Source organism: Polistes dominula, unplaced genomic scaffold (genome assembly GCF_049000335.1).
Source record: "Polistes dominula isolate Pdom_NZ unplaced genomic scaffold, Pdom_raw_medaka contig_84, whole genome shotgun sequence".
Lineage (NCBI taxonomy): Eukaryota > Metazoa > Arthropoda > Insecta > Hymenoptera > Vespidae > Polistes > Polistes dominula.
Genome location: NW_028300944.1, coordinates 237,688 through 255,318, shown reverse-complemented (window position 1 = coordinate 255,318; position 17,631 = coordinate 237,688). Strand labels below are relative to the sequence as shown.

Below are 17,631 nucleotides of genomic sequence, written 5' to 3'. Positions count from 1 at the left end.
TTATTTTTTATTATATTTGGTTTGTAATATTTCAAAGTTGCGTTTTTTTTTTTTTTTTTTTTATATCGTTCTGCATACGGAAGCTTCCTATTTGGATCGTTTGGAAATCTTTAAAAAGAAAAGAAAACGTTTATATATTTATATTATAAATAACGTTTAGGATAATGATGAGATTAATGGTCACACGAGGAGAATAATTTTATTTCAAGACAATGAAAGGATAAATTATATTTAAAGAAAAAATAACAAACAGAAAATTAGGAGCTGAAGACAGATAGAGAGAGAGAGAGAGAAAGAGTGTTAAAAAAAAAATGAAGCGACACACTTGATACATAGAAAAGAAAAAACAACTTTTTCTCATATGCTACGTCACACCAAATAATTCACGCAATTAATTTACCCTTAATTATTACATTAAAACTCATGTATATGCGTATCTCAAAAAAAAAAAAAAAAAAGAAAATGGTGTTAATCATAATAATTACGCGACTCTCATTTTGTTTTAAATTAAACCACATTACAAAAAAAAGAAACAAAAGGTAAAATACTATTTGCTGCAATTTTTTTTGTATACTGTAAAAAATTTACTTTTGAAATTACCGTCTACTACAAAATAAGCGGGAATCAATCAACCAAAATGGCAGGAGTCAATCAAAATGGCGACAAATTCGAACGAGACTGTTTGTTTTTTTTTAAACGTAATGCAAAAGGTACAACAAGGATAAAAAGAAAATGGGCACAATTTATGAAGTGAGGAAAAAGGAATACGATGATAATGATGATAATAATAATATTGATGGTTGGAGGAAATAATATTGGCAAATGTAAAGGTTACCTCTACACCTTCGTGTGCGCCTCAATGGCGTCACGTCGACTCCATCTCCGGTGACTGGATTGCGTGGCATGCAGGACGCTCCTCCTGCCAGGATTTTCGACAGGATAACAGGAACGGAACACGCCAAGTTTTCAGATAGAGCGAGCGAGAGATATCATCCGTTGCCGCACGTTAAGCAATAGGAACACGTACCAGAAATTCACCATCACCGATACCATGCATCATCGACAAACGTCATCACAAAACACACAGAGAGACAGAGAAACAATCGCATCCCATCATACGTTAGTGGTGTTTTATGAATGCGACAGTTTGCGTGTGTGCGTGTTTTTGGTTTTCGTACAAACGAGTAAAAACAAATAATACAATTATTTACATTACACATATTTTACAACACAATGTTATCTCAATTTTCACGTATCATATCTTTTAACACCTGATCTTATTTTACAGTTATGATAAGAATAATGAATCATTATTATTATTTTGTTGGTTCAATTTTATAATCATCGTCGTTTACTCACTCGTCTGTCCGAAAAGATTTTTAAACGAGAAACAAAAAAACAAATTAATAAGATTAACAGAAACATGTGATACTAGTTCTTTTTTTAAAGTGTATTTATACTAACTAAAATAAGCGGGTGAATGCGAAATAAGCAAAGTACGTGATTTGATTATTGAATAATTAAAATGGCGGAGGGGTAACTAATATTTGTGTAGTTATCCTCTTTGAAATGATTTTTCAACGAGACCAGGTGTTTGAACGAAAGAAACTTAAAAAAAAAAAACAAAAAAAAAAAAATACTCGGACACAGTGTTAATAAAAATATCAATGTGAAAATGTGTACATATGCAATATACTGCGTACATATACATATATATATATATATAATATGCATTTTGCTTTCACTTAAGACGCGTAAAATAAAAAAAGTTGTTTAATGTCGGTAAATAACGAGCTACGCTCGTGAAATTCTATTTCAACAAGTTTACGACGACGTTCCGTGTGTGTTATTAACATTCTTTTTAGCTAAAATGTACAAAAAAAGAAAAAACAATATGGCGTTAACTCTAAAAATTAAATAGAAATTGTAAACGACGTGACAACAAAAATAATATTTATATATATATATTTATATGTGCTATTGCGAATGCTTGTGATTAAAAAAAAAAAAAAAGATTAACAAATTTACGACAAATAATAACAATAATAACAATAATGACGATGATAATGATGATGATGATGATGATGACAGTTAAATCATCTAACTCAAAATATGTGTTTCCGTTTATACTGTGGCAGGCCCTACAACTGTTTTACATTTTTTGATTAACGATGTCAAAATTATGATTTGAAAATCTAAAGTGAATATTTGTATCGATTATTTAATACATGTATGCATTTCTAATAAAAAAAGGAGATATTATTTATGACGAATGATAAATTAAAACACTATATATATATATATACATAGATAGATAGATAGATATGTTAAGATTATCTATGTCTAATTGCAAACAAACGAAGAAAAAAAAATAAATAAATAAAGAACGAGATAATATGTGTAATAATAAGGGTGGTCAAAATGTTGTAAATTCGTCTACTCAAATATTTTTTTTCATTGCACACTTACGAAATCGTTTGATTCTCCTAAAAGCTGCTTGCGAACAGTTTAAGGAAAATTCATTTTACATTAGATTAAATGTGTAAAGTACATATATATATATTATCTATACATAAATAAAAAGAAATAAATTGTTGTTCCTTTTTTTAACATGCTATACACATTTACGACACAACTAATATAATTTATATATGTATATCAATTTCAAAAATTCATAGTTTTTTTTTTTCTGTAAAAAAAGAAAAACGCGAAACCTGTCTAAAAATTGTTGCCTCTCATTGTACACACTTTTGAAGTTTCTTACAAATTCTGATTACAATTTTTACAATATTCTAATAATAAAAAAAAAAAAAATAATAAACAAATCTAACTTACAATACTAAAAGGAAATAAGAACGAAGACCAATTTGTGACATACGATTTTTATACATCACATGAGAGAGAGAGAGAGAGAGAGAGAGAGAGAGAGAGAGCCTGCAACCCGCGAGACACATATTTTAAGATAGAGTTTTTATATCTATACAAAAATTAAAAAAACAAAATACAAAAAAAAAGAAAAAAATAAACAAAATCGATGCCACAATGTGCTTCGTATTATATATATATATATAGGGTCACATACAGGGTGGTAAAAAAAAATCCGTTATTTTAACTACTCTTATTGATTTAAAAATAAAAATTTGTTAAAAAGTCTTTCGTTTGAATTTAAGGTAAGAATTAAAGCGACATTACTTTCCAGTCCACCTAATACAAAATGTATTTTTATATCAAAAAGGGTTGATTAAAAGTGTTTGACTTGTTTCAGGAAATATTACAATCCTTTTAAATATTGAACCATGTATTTTTACCATCCTGTATAAATATATAGATACAGGTATATAGGCATATACATATATACATATTATATATAATAATAATAATACAATTAATTGTATTACAATTACAATTATTTTTATATATATAATATATATGTGTGTATGTATAAAGGAAGGATGAAAAATATAGTTATAATAGTAATCGGTAGTGTCCAGATACAAGTACTCAAGATACGTTATTCAACGAAGCAATTTATTTTCCATCTCTCTTTCTCTTTCTCTTTCTCTCTTTCTCTCTTTTTCTCTTTTTCTTTCCTTCTGTGTCTATAAAATATCCCGCTGTAAGTTTTTTTACCAAACAGTAAGAGAGTACCGCTATGAAACACGAAGCATATCGAGTCTGGCGCATTTCTAAGTTCTTACTTCAACTTAACAAGAGAGAGAAAGAGAGAAAGAGAGAAAGAAAGGTTTTTTTTTGAAATCACTCATAGCGTTGGAAACAAAATCATAAAATAATAATGTACAAAATAAAACAAAAATTACACGAGCATAACTACCCATAAAGGATGGAACATTTCGATAGAAACCTAGCAATGCACAATTTGATTATTTTGAACATTTTGTCAGTGTTTAGTAAACCCTTGAAAAGTATCGTCAAAAGCAAACTTAGTGATGAGTATTATTCCATGATAATATAATTTAGCGTTAAAACAGTCGCTTACAGTTGTTTCAATGAAAATTCAGCCAATGATAATCTTCAAGGGTTGTTTATAATGTTGATGTTGCTACAGTTTCCATTTGAAATGTTCTAACCTGTTTTATGTATCTTGCATCTGTATCTAGATACTCTCGTGATTATGATAGAAAACTAAAAAAAAGAGTAGGTTAAATAAGGAAGAAGAAGAAGAAGAAGAAGAAGATTTAGATTCAGAAGAAGAAGAAGATGGAGTCGTCTATCAGCAAATGACGACGATGTCCTTACCTGTGATATCGTTGACGTTAGAATTGTTGGTATTGGTAAAGCCATTGTGGATGATACTCGAGCTCGAATTGCTGCTTGATGTACTTTTAGCGGGCGACGTTGTATCATCCCCGTTGAGGGGTATATTGCTTCGCATGTAATTTTTCGCGTTTGGGGTTGCGGGTGGGGCATCGGGAGGGCCAAACAGGCGATTGTAAGAATCATTACCGGGCTTTGTGCCGGAACGTGTTGTTGTTGTTGTCTCCCCGCCGTTGTTATCCATCATATTGTTGCCGCTGTTGGTCAAATTGGAATTGCTGCTTGAATCTGTAGCGTCCCCGAACAATGCGCTACCAAGTTGAGATTGATTATGATTCTTCACGCGACGTGGACTGGTCTCGTCTTGAGTTGAACCAAAGATATCGCTGCTTCCACCACCTGGTGGTTTCAATACTCTGAAAATAATATTTCATTATTAGTATATATGTTTTATCAAATTTAGTCCCCTTAAAAATAGAAACAAATACAATTAAGGTTATGACGTTTGGTGGTAGCGCCATGTTACTTTTATTTAGATAATATCTACAAGATTAAATAGCTACGTTGGTGTTATGCGCAAAACTATTAGGCAAACACTGATGACACCCACCCCTACTAACGTCAAACAAAATAATGCCGATTAAATTTGATTAACATCATACAATGTTAAAAGAAAAAACACGGTACAAGAGAAAAAATGATAAGTTAGGTAGATTTTTACAGCAGTCAAAGGCAGCATCCGTGCGTAAGAGAAAGAAAGATTAAGTACCGTTCAATCTAGCAGGTAAATCAATTCTAATTTTCATTTAACGAGCTGCCGAGTCAACGACGACAACGTACCCCACCTTCCCCCATAGTGCGTGCTTGATCGGCACGCGTTTCATTGTGGCGCGTGCGAGTTTAGTATACTTTCCTTTCCTCTCGACGTTCCCCCTTCATTTTTGCTGTATTTTAGTTTTTTGTTTCTCGAGGACAGATAAAGAGAATGTCTGTGATTCTAGAGTTGAAAAAAAAAAAAAGAAGAAAAAGAAGAGGGAGACGCAATTAGAGTGACTGCAATTAGACGCACGAAATAAAAAAAAATAAAAAATGTCGTCGTCGACCCCCCGTTGAAAAACTCAACATGGTGAGAGAAAGAGAGAGAGAGTGAGAAGGTTTTTTTGAGACCCCCTTCTAAGCTTTTCAACGTTTCACGGCCGACCATTGACGAAGACCATTGAAAAGGATTTTAATCAATGAGAAAACAATCCGTCGTCGTCAACGTCGTCGTAGTCATCGTTGTCGACCCTTCTTCTTCTTCCTTCCGCGAATATAGTATGCGCAACGTGCGCAACATGCACACTTTTAAATCACCACCCTTCGCTCATTAACGACTCCATTGTGTACCTCATCATTTTCATTGATTGGATTTGTGCTAGAAATTACGTCGATTTTTTGCCCTCACGTCAACAACACGTACATTTTTATAATATTTTGTTTCTTTTTCTAATACCTTGTTTGACAAATTATTTTATTTGTGCCTAATTGGTAACCTCCAAAAGTATTTTAGGACTACTGTTCTTGCAATTTTGACGCAATACAACTAGATTTTTATTCCATTAATTTAAAAATAAAAGAAAAAAGATACAGGCAAGTCCAGCGCCATCTTGGTCATAGATTTGACCGTGTTGTGAGTGCGCGAAAACATTTGAACATAACCTATATTAAAATATGCGTTATTAATTTTTATTGTGAACGATTAGAAAAGATATTTATGGTATCTATAATGTACAGTTAAATTTGAAAGCAACGGATATAATCGAGAATTGGAAGATAATGTTTCTCTCTCTCTCTTTCCGTAGGTAGGAAGTTGAAAATCTACGAGTGAAGAACAACAGGATGGGTGTGTCGGGGAAATATGCCGTATGATAAATGTCGACAAACGCCTCTTCACGATATATTCCTTCATATAAAGTAAATATGTACATGAGATAATTTTATCGATCATCAATTTTAATTATTGATTTATTGGATTTTATATTTAACCTCCCCCCCATATATAATTAATATCTGAATCATTTCTTTATCAACATCGAACAAATAAAGATTATAAACACGATTGAAATACAAAATGAATCATAATTCCTATCTTATTGCTAAAACATCTCGATCGGGGTATTATTTCCATATATCATATCTTAAACACGATAACACACGTTATCATGATTCATCCTTGATGATCTTTAGAAATATAAATATAAATATTTAGATAGATTTTTATTTTGACGATAAAGATATAATATAAAATCGTTGTATCATGTTCAGTGACATCGCCAATTGGTAGAGATGTAACATTGTCACGAAGTATCACGTGATTGTCTTTTAACAATAGAAAAAAAGATTGCCGTCTTGGCCTAGAAAAATGAACATAATTAAGAAGGAAAGGGGGTAGGGAGGACAATTAATAATAGGATAGTAACAAAAATATAAAATACTAGGATGTTCCGGCCACACGCGTTCTTGTGGTTTTGTTATAAAATGTTAATTTAATATAAATCTAAAACTATTTAGTAAATTATAACAAATATAAAAAGTATGATGAGTTATGTCGTATGGAAACCTGAAAAAAACGTGAAATGATTGAGATTGTGATACAGCGCCATCTATCGAAAAAAATACACAGAACAGAACAGATCCTAAAGACTTTAGGTTACAGATTACAATTAGGTAAAACACATAACTGTATAAATATGTGTGAGTGTATCTATTGGAAGAGTTAATTTTTTGGTTTATTTGTTTTTCATCTCTTTCGAATAGCCAATCACGTTCGATAACGGTTAACCTTTTTTCTGTTGCATTTAATAATTCTTCTTGCATTTCTCCCCCTTTTCTTTCGAGTTCTTCCTGCTAGAAACATGACGGCATTTGACTTATTTCAAATCGGTTTCCTCGTAATACTACTTTCGGAAACCGTAACCATTCGACGAGGAGGATAGGACGGACCGTTATTCTCAATCGGCGTTGTAATACGGGGAACGGAAACCGGAAAAATATCGGTTACGGTTGTTGTTCGCTAGGGCCCCGAACACTTTCCGTGCTACATTGAGCTTTCGGTTCAAGCGGAATCGATTAAAACGATTATCGATCATTCACCGAATACCCAGGAATCCGATTCAAAGAGAAGGGGCTAACCACCCACCACCTCCACCCCTTTTGTAACCACCTTGTCACGCAAGCGGAACGCGAGAAGCTATACAAAAACTTTCAACTTCGATCGTATCGAAGGTGACCAAAAAACACGATAGAAACTCGTTAACTGTTATTTCTTTTTTTCTTTTTTTTCTATTTTTATAAAATAGACAACAAAAGAAATAATCTATTTTAATTCTCAATGTAACCTTCATTTCTTCTTATCTCATTTCTCTACGTTTTTATCAAGAAAATGATTATAACCTAACAAAAAACATCCTATTTTGAATATCCATAACTCTAACCATAATTTTTCTTATCTCGTCTACAAAGAAATGATTATAACGTTGAAATAATCTAATCTGAAAGAAAGAGAACAAAATGAAGAAGAATATTTTGTTTGTTAGAAGAATAAAGATTGTTGTTTCTTAGCATTATTCGTTTCTCTTGATTTTAGAAGACTCAGAACAATACGTTCTATTGCTATGAAGGTAAAAAGAGAGAGAGAGAGAGAGAGAGAGAGAGAGAGAGAGAGAAAAGTTGAGAGAACAAAGAAGCAAAAGGCCTTATACAACACAACCGATGCATAGTACTTACTTACTTATCGACCTGCCAACTTTGTATTCAACAAAATGAGTACGTGTGAATGGGCAGACATCTTATCACGTATGCGTTCGAGCATTACACCTTCGATACAAGTTTAACTATCACTTTAAGAATCTCAATAACCTTTTGTACGTGTCATCGAATGATCCCCGGAAATTTACAATTTAATATCGTAATCACAACAACAACAAAAACTAATTATTTATTTCTTTGTACATTAAAAAAGCAACTTTGTATAGTACGCGCACGTGACTTTGATGAATCATTATTTTGTAATTGATAAAAAAAAGTATATGATTTAGAAAGTACGATTGAAAAAAGAAATATTAAGCACGTGACAGTGATTCACGAAATTATTTGAACACCTGTCACGATACAAATATGCAAAACAATACTACAATACTCGAAAAAATGTAAAAAGTAAGGTTAGTTGTGTCACGTGATAATAATTGAAATAATTGAATTGTAATACAGCACCATCTATCGAAAATTTACAGAACATAGATAATACAAACTTTTATTTGATCTTTTTTATATAGATATTAACCTAAAAAGTCATACCAACATCCAATATTAATAATATAATTATTATAATGAATAAAATACTTCATAGTATTTAAATACTTTTGTAAATTCACTGTATATTTCTAGGTTAGAAACAACAAATAGGAATGGTTTACGTGTAGTTTAATTGTCGAGTAATGTTGATGGTGATGATGGGTAATGGTGGTGGTTCGTTTCTAGTGTCATTGACGCCTAGCAAATTTCCGTGGAATGCAATTACTCATCTAATAGTCGCGGTAGGAGAATTATGTCGGTCAAGAGAGTTTTAATCGTACTTTGCCATCATTTTTTGTTAACAATGTTTCTTTTTACCTTGTAAAGTACCAACCACAAGTGCCACCATTTTCTAATACCACCACAACACGTTGTTTGTAGAAAATGAAAAAATTTCAATTTACTAAAATGAGATAATTCTTTTTTGAACAATATATATTAAACAGAAACATTAAAAAAAAAAAAAAAAATAAAAATAAAAAGAAACCAGGGTAAGAAGTTGATGAAAAAGTATAAGAAGATTTTTAAAAGACAATAGGTGAATTAAGTGTCATGACTGTTAGATGTGTGCGTGGTGTGCATTGATATGGCTGATTACGCCATAGGCGACGAGAATCATGTCTTCTATATGTACCACCCACATCCTTACAACCTGGTACCATCATATTTATAATCTTTTCTCTTAACGTACCAGACACTATCATCCTTTTACATATTTACGTACTTCTTTCGTAAATGGACCGTGCATTTTAAAGGTAATCATTACCTTTCCCATTGTACAAGTACGAATCAACGTTATTCAACTCGACACACTGAAAAACCTTTGTTTTCTAAGTGAAATTATTAACAACAAAATTATGATTGTAATCTGAATAATCTCTTATATTTTCTGTAACAAAAAAATGAAAGGAAACATAGTATTGTGTAAAATTACTTTTGTATATTATTTTGTAGAAAGTTTGTGTGCATATTTTTATGATAAACTAGGGGGTGTGGCTCACAATCAATTCGATACACACGTCTTTAAGTCAATTGCGATTATAAATTGAAATATAAACTATCCTATCTTTCAAGTTGGATAAAAGTGCACAGAGTGTGCAAAATTTTATTCAAATCGGTTCAGTTGTTTAGGAGTCCATTGCGGACAAACAACGTGACACGTAATTTATATATATTAAGATAAGAAGATAATAATAGGAATTAATCAATTGTATTGTTTAAAATAGTAACAAATAACGATAGATTGATTCCTATTTTTTTTTATTTCATCTTTTGCAATAGAATTGATTTTGAAATTGTTTAGCATAAATATCTCTTTTGGAATTTATTGGTTAATGAAGTATTATCATGATAAATTAGTTTTATTCATTGGTCAACCAATTTTGAAAAAAAAAGCATTAAAATTTTTGCTTTAAAGTTCAATTAAATCCCTTGGTGTTTCAGTGTAATGTTTCCTTGTTAGAGTTAAATTTACATTGAATATTCATCGTGCCATTTCATAATTGAAATCAAAAAAAGATGAAAAGAAATTGAGATCTAGCTCGAATGATCGTGAAGATGTAATAACTCTCGTCAACTATCGAATCAAACAATTATATAATTTTGTTTTTAAAGTAGACTGTTTTAGGTATAGTGAAGGAGTAGTTATTTGAAACCAAATAAGGAAGAATTAAGTCAGACTGACGATGACTATGATGATAATGATGATGATGATGACGATGAGGAGATCGATAGATCGTTGTGTGGTTAATCGGGTTGAACGTGGGTGTAATTGGCCAATTAGTTAATCCTTGATAAAAGTTTCGTCGTGTATCATTACTCTTTCACGATTCATTACAAGAGAAAGAGAGAGAGAGAGAGAAAGAGAGATAGATAGATAGAAAGATCTTTTTAGGCTTACATCCTGACCGATTCTTATTTATTATCTTGTTATCTTCTTATTAGACAGTAAACTTCATCTTATTATGGTATCCGTTCGTACTACTTAATTTAATTTACGTAATTAATCTTCAGCTTTAAGAGAAAGAGAGGGAGAAAATAATCGATCACGAGAGGAACTGTATTTTTCAAAAAATCATTACAGTAGTAGTTTTTTTCTATTTTAATCCTTTAATTAATATTTCTAAACAAGAGATGTATGAGTTAGGTTAGATCACTTTCATAATTATGAGCACATATCCTTGTTGAAGAAAAAGTGACTCTGAAGTGAGGAAGAGAAGTAGAAGAAGAAGGAGAAGAAGAAGACTATCGGGTGTCTGGTTACCATATCAGACTTTATGACAATCAATGATCATGTATCGGTGTATCAAAGGGGTGATATCGGATCATCTTGAAAATGAGAAGAGGTAATAATGAGAAAAAGAAAGAGATATGTTTGAAGTACGATCTCAAAATGATATTTTTACTAAATATTATACAAAATAAGGGGTACCCTGCCACGCGTTGCTGTGGTTCACAATCAGTCCAATACACACGTCTTTAAGTCAATTGCAATTATAAATTGAGATATAAACTATCCCCTATCTTTCAAGTTGGATGAAATTGCACATAGTGTGGAAAATTTGATTAAAATCGGTTCAGTTGTTTAGAAGTCCATTGCGAACAAACAACGTGATACGTGATTTATATATATTAAGAAGAAGAAGAAGAAGAAGATATTATTAGGGTTTATAAATTCTGTAAATTTGCAAGAGATGATGCTGTATTACAATTCAATTATTTCATATGATAAAACTAATCTTACTTTTTATATTTTTTTCTTGTATTATTAATTTAATTTGATTGACTTAAAAAAAGAAAAGAAAAACTTGCGTTATCTGAGAGAACACAATTTGTTGTTGCGAACTTTTGATTTGACCCTAAATTCATCATCGTTTAAAATCCATTAAATTTTTCCAATTGATGTAGTCACGTGAGAGATGACTTACGACAGATAAAGGGTTGTACAAATTTTCATTTATTTATTTTATAATCTTCCAGACAAGATAAGACGAAGACAGAGACAAAAAAAGAAGATGGCTAGACACCCACCCACCCGTACTCTCGTTCCGAGGTAAGCTTCGTTAATTAAAACAGGAGACGGTCACTTGTGAGAAGTTCTTTTTTTCTTATTAAAAAAAAAAAAAAAAGGGAAAGGGAAGGGCTTCTACGAGAGGCACGCGCCGTGTCGATAAAATCCGGTTGCTTCTTCCTTCTTCTTCTTCTTCGTTGGAAGCCCTGCGAAGTGGCCAGGAGATGATACTTTCAAAAGCTCACAGTGTATGTGTGTGTGTGAGAGACAGAAAGAGAACAAAATAAGCGAAGCCAATGGCTGCAACACACACACACACACAAAATCCACCCTTACTTGTCAAGCACAGGGGGTGTGTGGGTGGTGGACGCATGTACCCCGCACCACCTCCACCGTCACAACCCACCCTACAGGTCGGGGGTGAGTAACCCCGTAGTTGCTTTTTTCTTCCGAGGTAGGAGGAGAAGGTGGAAGGGGGATGGTGGGAGTTTCGAACGCCACATCCGGATAGTAGTAGTCTCATTGGATGTAACATGATATATTTCGACGGACATGGGATACACGAGACGACTATGGGGTCCTATCTCGTTTTACACGTGGAACCACCACGCGACAAAAGACCCCGTTGTTTTCTATGCTCGCTCAATGACCGCACTATAATAATACTTATTGATTACTATTCTTAGCTCTTTAACCTTAAAATATTATGTTAATCAATTGCTTTTTTTCCTATATTCAAATACTACAGGGTGTATTTTAAAATTCTATCTGAAATTAACCTATTTAGTGGGTTGGCAACTAAGTGATTGCAGATTTTGTCAATAGGTGGCCTTTTCAAATCAGCAATGACTTAGTTGCCAACCCAATATGTTCAATAATATCATTAAATTTATATTTGACGAATAAAATTGGAACATCCACTTGGATCGTTTAAAATTGATCGTCCCCAATTAACGAACTTCACGTTCCCCCACCCCATTGTGCCCATTTAAAGTCTCCATTAATTTTGTTTTTAATTTAATCTACCGTAAAAAGAGAATTCGAACGGGTCTTGTGTTTTTTTTTCTTTTTAATTTTCTTTAATCGATAATCCTTATTTGTAAAGCATCAATAAATGTCAATGATTAAGCAAACGAGAGAACTACTACTCCCACGACAATGTTCAACATATGGCGTTTTATGGATTCTATTCTCTCTGCAACGATGCAATAGGAACATTGCACTTAACTAAACTGCTCTCTTTCACTCTCCCTACCATTATACCCTCCCCCATTTTCTTTTCTTTTTGACTCGTGTTGTTAGTGGCCCAGATGTTAGATCACGATTAGGTCAACGTAGAAATCTTTGACGAAATCTTTTCAAGTATTTTCAAACATATCAGGGTTAAACTAAAGTTCGTTTGCATTTTTTTTTTAAATTAATGTTTCACTTGCATATTTTTTTTTAGAAAAATGCAGTAGCATATTGTTGGTTTAAAGTGAACTTCACTTCGATATTAATGCAATTTTTGGTTGTCTAAGTCTTTAGGTATTGTAATTTCTCGATAGATGGCACTGTATTACAATCTCAATTATTTTATCTTTTTTTTCAGAGTTACATACGACATAACTAACCTCACTTTTTATATTTTTTTTTCGTGTATTATTATTTTAGATATTTCATTTTAATTTGTAATATTATTTTGTGTGTTATTATAATTTACTAAATAGTTTATAATTATATTCAATTAACATTTTATAATAAACCCACAGAACAAACTCTGTACTGAAACAGCAACTTACAAAAAAGAAAAAAAAATGGCGGTATCTGAAACAGCAGGAACTTTTGATTAACCCTAACAGTTTTGAAAATAATCAACTGAAAAAATATGAGATATATGATTTTTTTTTTGTTTAATTACAAAAATCGAAAGGTCTTCCTGTTTATTAAACCATTTTGAAAGACAAAGCGATCATTATACCCCAACGTTCTCATATGAGAATGATGCATTGACTGGTATAAAAAAAAAAAAAAAAAAAAATAAGAACACGTCGTCATCTTCTTCGTTTTAACAAAGCCAATAATTATCAATCTGAATAGTATAAAATCAAAGGGATGATGACTAGTGATTAAAATTTCTTAGCGTGTCTCTTCAATATCATTTTCGTGTTGATTAACCATGAATCAGCTGATTAGAATAATAAATGAAGATATTCCTTAACTCGTTAAGATAATATTTTCATCATTACTCGGTTATATTATTTATAATATGCAAATAATTTATATTCTCAATGATTACGAATGACATTTTCTTTAAAAAAAAATATATAAATGAACATTTATAGAAAGAAAATATCGAAACGATATTTACGAATGGTGTTGCATGAAGAAGAAATAAAAATTGAATGAAAAATGGTTAACATTAAATAACAACAACAACAACAAGAACAAAAATTATCCGTGACGAATCGTAAATTCGCGAAGAATCTTTTTTAATAAAAAAAAATAATAAAAAAAAAAGAAAAAACTATTCTCATCTGTTGGAATATAAACCTAAGCTTCGAAGAAGATGATTGGTTTCTTCATACGAACTAATATCGCGCTTGATTTCACGCACGAATAGAAAGAAAATCGTGTATATGTATGTGTATGTGTGTATGTATGTGAGAATTGCACTTTTAGTATTACTGCAACATTCAATCGTACAATAAGAACTACAACTTTCCTATAATCTCCAATAGCAATTCTATTTTATGTTAGTTACTGTATATATATATATATATATATACGAAAGTTGTTCTTTGAGTTTTGCGTGCAAACGACACACATACATACATACATACATAGATATAAAACACATATGTATTTATAAGTGGTATGTAATAAGAACGAAACTCGTCCAAGTCGGTGGTTATCATGTCCACAGATTTCATTTGGAATTCGTGGTAATTGTTTAAGAAGAAAAATTCAGTCAAATGGAGAAACATGTTCGAGAAAGTTTACAATTTAACGAATTAAATCCTATTTTTTATGATTTTTCTTTTTCTTATTACGACCATACCCATAAATAGAACGAAATATATGTATACATCACGATTATTTCGTATTTTTAATTGCTAATTAAAAGATTTATTATTTAGGGTTTATCTAAGTCTTCAGGTTCTGTAATTTTTCGATAGATGGCGTTGTAACACAATTCAATCATTTCACATTTTTTTCAGAGTTTCATACAACTTAACTCTTTGCGGCATAGAATTTCAGATAATAAAAAATAGCCAACCCCTATGTTGCATAGAGAAATTTGATTACGTTTTAAATTAAAATTGGTATATTGTTTATTAATAAAGATATTACACAATATAATATTGTTAAAACATAAATAAAGAGTTAATAACCAATTGCTTTGTGTAAATAAGATGAAATATAAACTTATGAGCATGTGTAGCTATTGCAATACACACCGTGCATCACGGTGTATCAAAAAGGTGGGACACTTTTAATCCCACCGTGCCCCAAAGAGTTAACTAACCTTGTTTTTTATATTTATTCCTGTACAATTATTTTCTATGTGTTGTTATAATTTACTAAATAGTTTAGAATTATATTAAATGAACATTTTATAACAAAAACAAATAATGTAAGATTGTAACTCTTTCATTGAGTTTTTTTTTTCTTTTTTTTTAACCAAAATGCTAAATAATTTTCTTTTATATGATCATAAGAATTAATATTCAAATTCTGGGTCATTAAAAAATAAAAAAAAAAGAGGTAATTAGACACCTTTGATCCTTTCTATGGAACGCAAAACGTACGATAAGATACAAAACGATGGTCACGCTTTCTAAACCCAGCTGCTGTTCTTCTTCTTCCTCTTCTTCTTCTTCTTCTTCTTCTTATTCTTCTTCATTTTTCTTTTTTCTACTTGAAATTCCTTGACTCAATGTATATAGCTCAAGTTTTTAATTGATGTCCTACACGGAAGCTTGGTAACAAAAGTCAAGCAAATAGAATCATCATCTTCAACATTTTTAATCGTCCCCTTTTCTTTTTCTCTCCCCTACTCCTACCCCCCTTCCCTCCCTTCCACCACCACCCTCCCTCCTCCCTTTCTCTCTATCTCTTTCAACCTTTTTGTATTTTTGTTGTTGTTTGTTGTTCTGTGTTTCTTTTTATTTATATAATTTTTATTTCATTCTTGTTCATCATGCGGTACTGGGTGAGCCGTTATGAGCACGACGGTAAATTAATTCGTGCCTCTTTTTCTGCGGTTAACCGTTTCGTACAGAAAAAGAAATATATATAATAATAATAACGATAAACGTACACGGGGAACCCCCCATTTAAAATATAGCCTTAATATAAATAGTTTAAACGATAAAATATACTTCCTGAAAATCTATAATGTGAATAATCTCAAAAATACGAGGCCCAATTTTGCAAGTGAAACTTAGGAAAAATATTCTCGTCGTATTTTACACTGTGCTACGAAACAAAACATTTCAAAGAATTCATAAACTCTCTTTTGTTTTTCCTAATGAAAAATATAAGGCCCAATTTTACAAGCAAAACTTAGGAAAAAGATTCTAGTCGCGTTTTCAACTATGCAACGAAACATTTCAAAGAATTCGTAAACTCTCTTTTAACTTTTCCTATGTTTCTTTTACTTCTTTTACTTAGTATTTTTTTTTTCATTTTATGGTATTTAGTATTTTTATTAGTGCTTTCATTTATCACACGATATATATACGGGTATATGTAATTAAACGTTATTAACTTTCGATTCGACTAGTATTTAATATGTGCGTATCGAAAGTAAACGAGACAAGAAAATAAGACAAAATATATGTACACTTACATTAAATTAAATGTAATAATATCGTACGTGTCAATTTTTCTTACAGTTTATTTCTCATTCCTTTCTTTCTTTTTAATTTTATCGATAATATCCCCCCACCCTCACCCCCAGTCCCAGTCCCAGCTCCAGCCCCTTCGACTTGGTCGACAGAGTTCGTTTACATTTGGTAATAAAAGAAAGAAAAAAAAAAAATGTGTAGGTACGTTCGAGTTACATAAAAATCGATCGAGAAAACAGTGTGTAGAGTTTCTTTGATAAAAGAAAACCACATGTTTTTCCAACGTCAAATCGAATTTCCCGGTCAACTTGAAAATTACAATTATCGGCATGAGCGCGCGCATTTCTTCCCCCTTTCCTATCATCCCCTATCCCATCTGATCTCTTTTTTTTACGTCGTTTATAAATAATATTTAATATTTGTTTATTCAATATGATAATAAATTAAAAATCATATATGTTAAAACAAATTAGAATGCTTAACTTCATTAAAATAATACATAAAACATATTATTAATAATTAAAATACTTCAAACAACAATCTTTTCATTAACCTATTTGATAATAAATTTAAAATCATATACTTTAGAAAAATTAGAATGCTAAAATTAATAAAATAATAGATAGTACATATTATTGATAAATAAATAGTTAAAATAACCCTTTTATCAACCCTTTTGGTAGTAAATTTAAAAATCATATACTTTAGAAAGATTAGAATGCTAAAATTAATAAAATAATAGATAGAACATATTATTAATAAACCAATATTTAAAATAACCCTTTTATCAACCCTTCTGATAATAAATTAAAGACCATACACTTTAAACAATTTAGAATGCTAAACTTATTAAAATAATATCTAAAACATATTATTAATAGACCAATATATAAAATAACCCTTTCATCAACCCATCACACATATATACATATATATTTATAATAATAAAAAGAATACGTAGTATCATCTCTAGACAAAATCGATCTGGAAAAATCTGCCGAGGAGGAGGAAACTACGCAAAGAGTAAAAGAAAAAAAAGAGTGTAGGGGGAGGATAAAAAGGGAAAGAGGGAGACACCATTGTTCATCCCTCTGTAACTCCTCTCTTGACTCTTACCCTGTCTACCTTTGAATTTCAATCTGCTGTTTAAAAAAAAAAACAAAAAATCCAAACTAAACCCAC

General features: G+C 31.1%; 1 protein-coding gene and 1 long non-coding RNA gene across 7 annotated transcripts in view; one reads left to right on the top strand and one right to left on the bottom strand.

Annotated features, from left to right (window-relative positions):
* The window catches only part of Jupiter (microtubule-associated protein Jupiter), a 28,466-nt gene that overhangs the window by 1,292 nt on the left and 9,543 nt on the right, over positions 1-17,631 (bottom strand). For 4 of the 6 annotated variants that reach the window (XM_089171816.1, XM_015330649.2, XM_089171817.1 and 1 more), the window contains 3 exons: positions 4,258-4,691; positions 2,470-2,493; positions 836-919 (listed from right to left, as the gene is read on the bottom strand). In XM_089171816.1, the coding sequence (XP_089027942.1) occupies positions 836-919; positions 2,470-2,493; positions 4,258-4,691 (542 nt within the window). The remainder of the gene's footprint in view (positions 1-835; positions 920-2,469; positions 2,494-4,257; positions 4,692-17,631) is intronic. The other 2 variants (XM_089171818.1, XM_015330650.2) reach the window with 2 other exon arrangements.
* On the top strand, positions 4,887-17,624 carry LOC149032758 (uncharacterized). Its single transcript, XR_016176352.1, has 3 exons — positions 4,887-6,031; positions 6,117-6,228; positions 11,587-17,624. It is a non-coding gene; the product is annotated as an uncharacterized LOC149032758 (long non-coding RNA).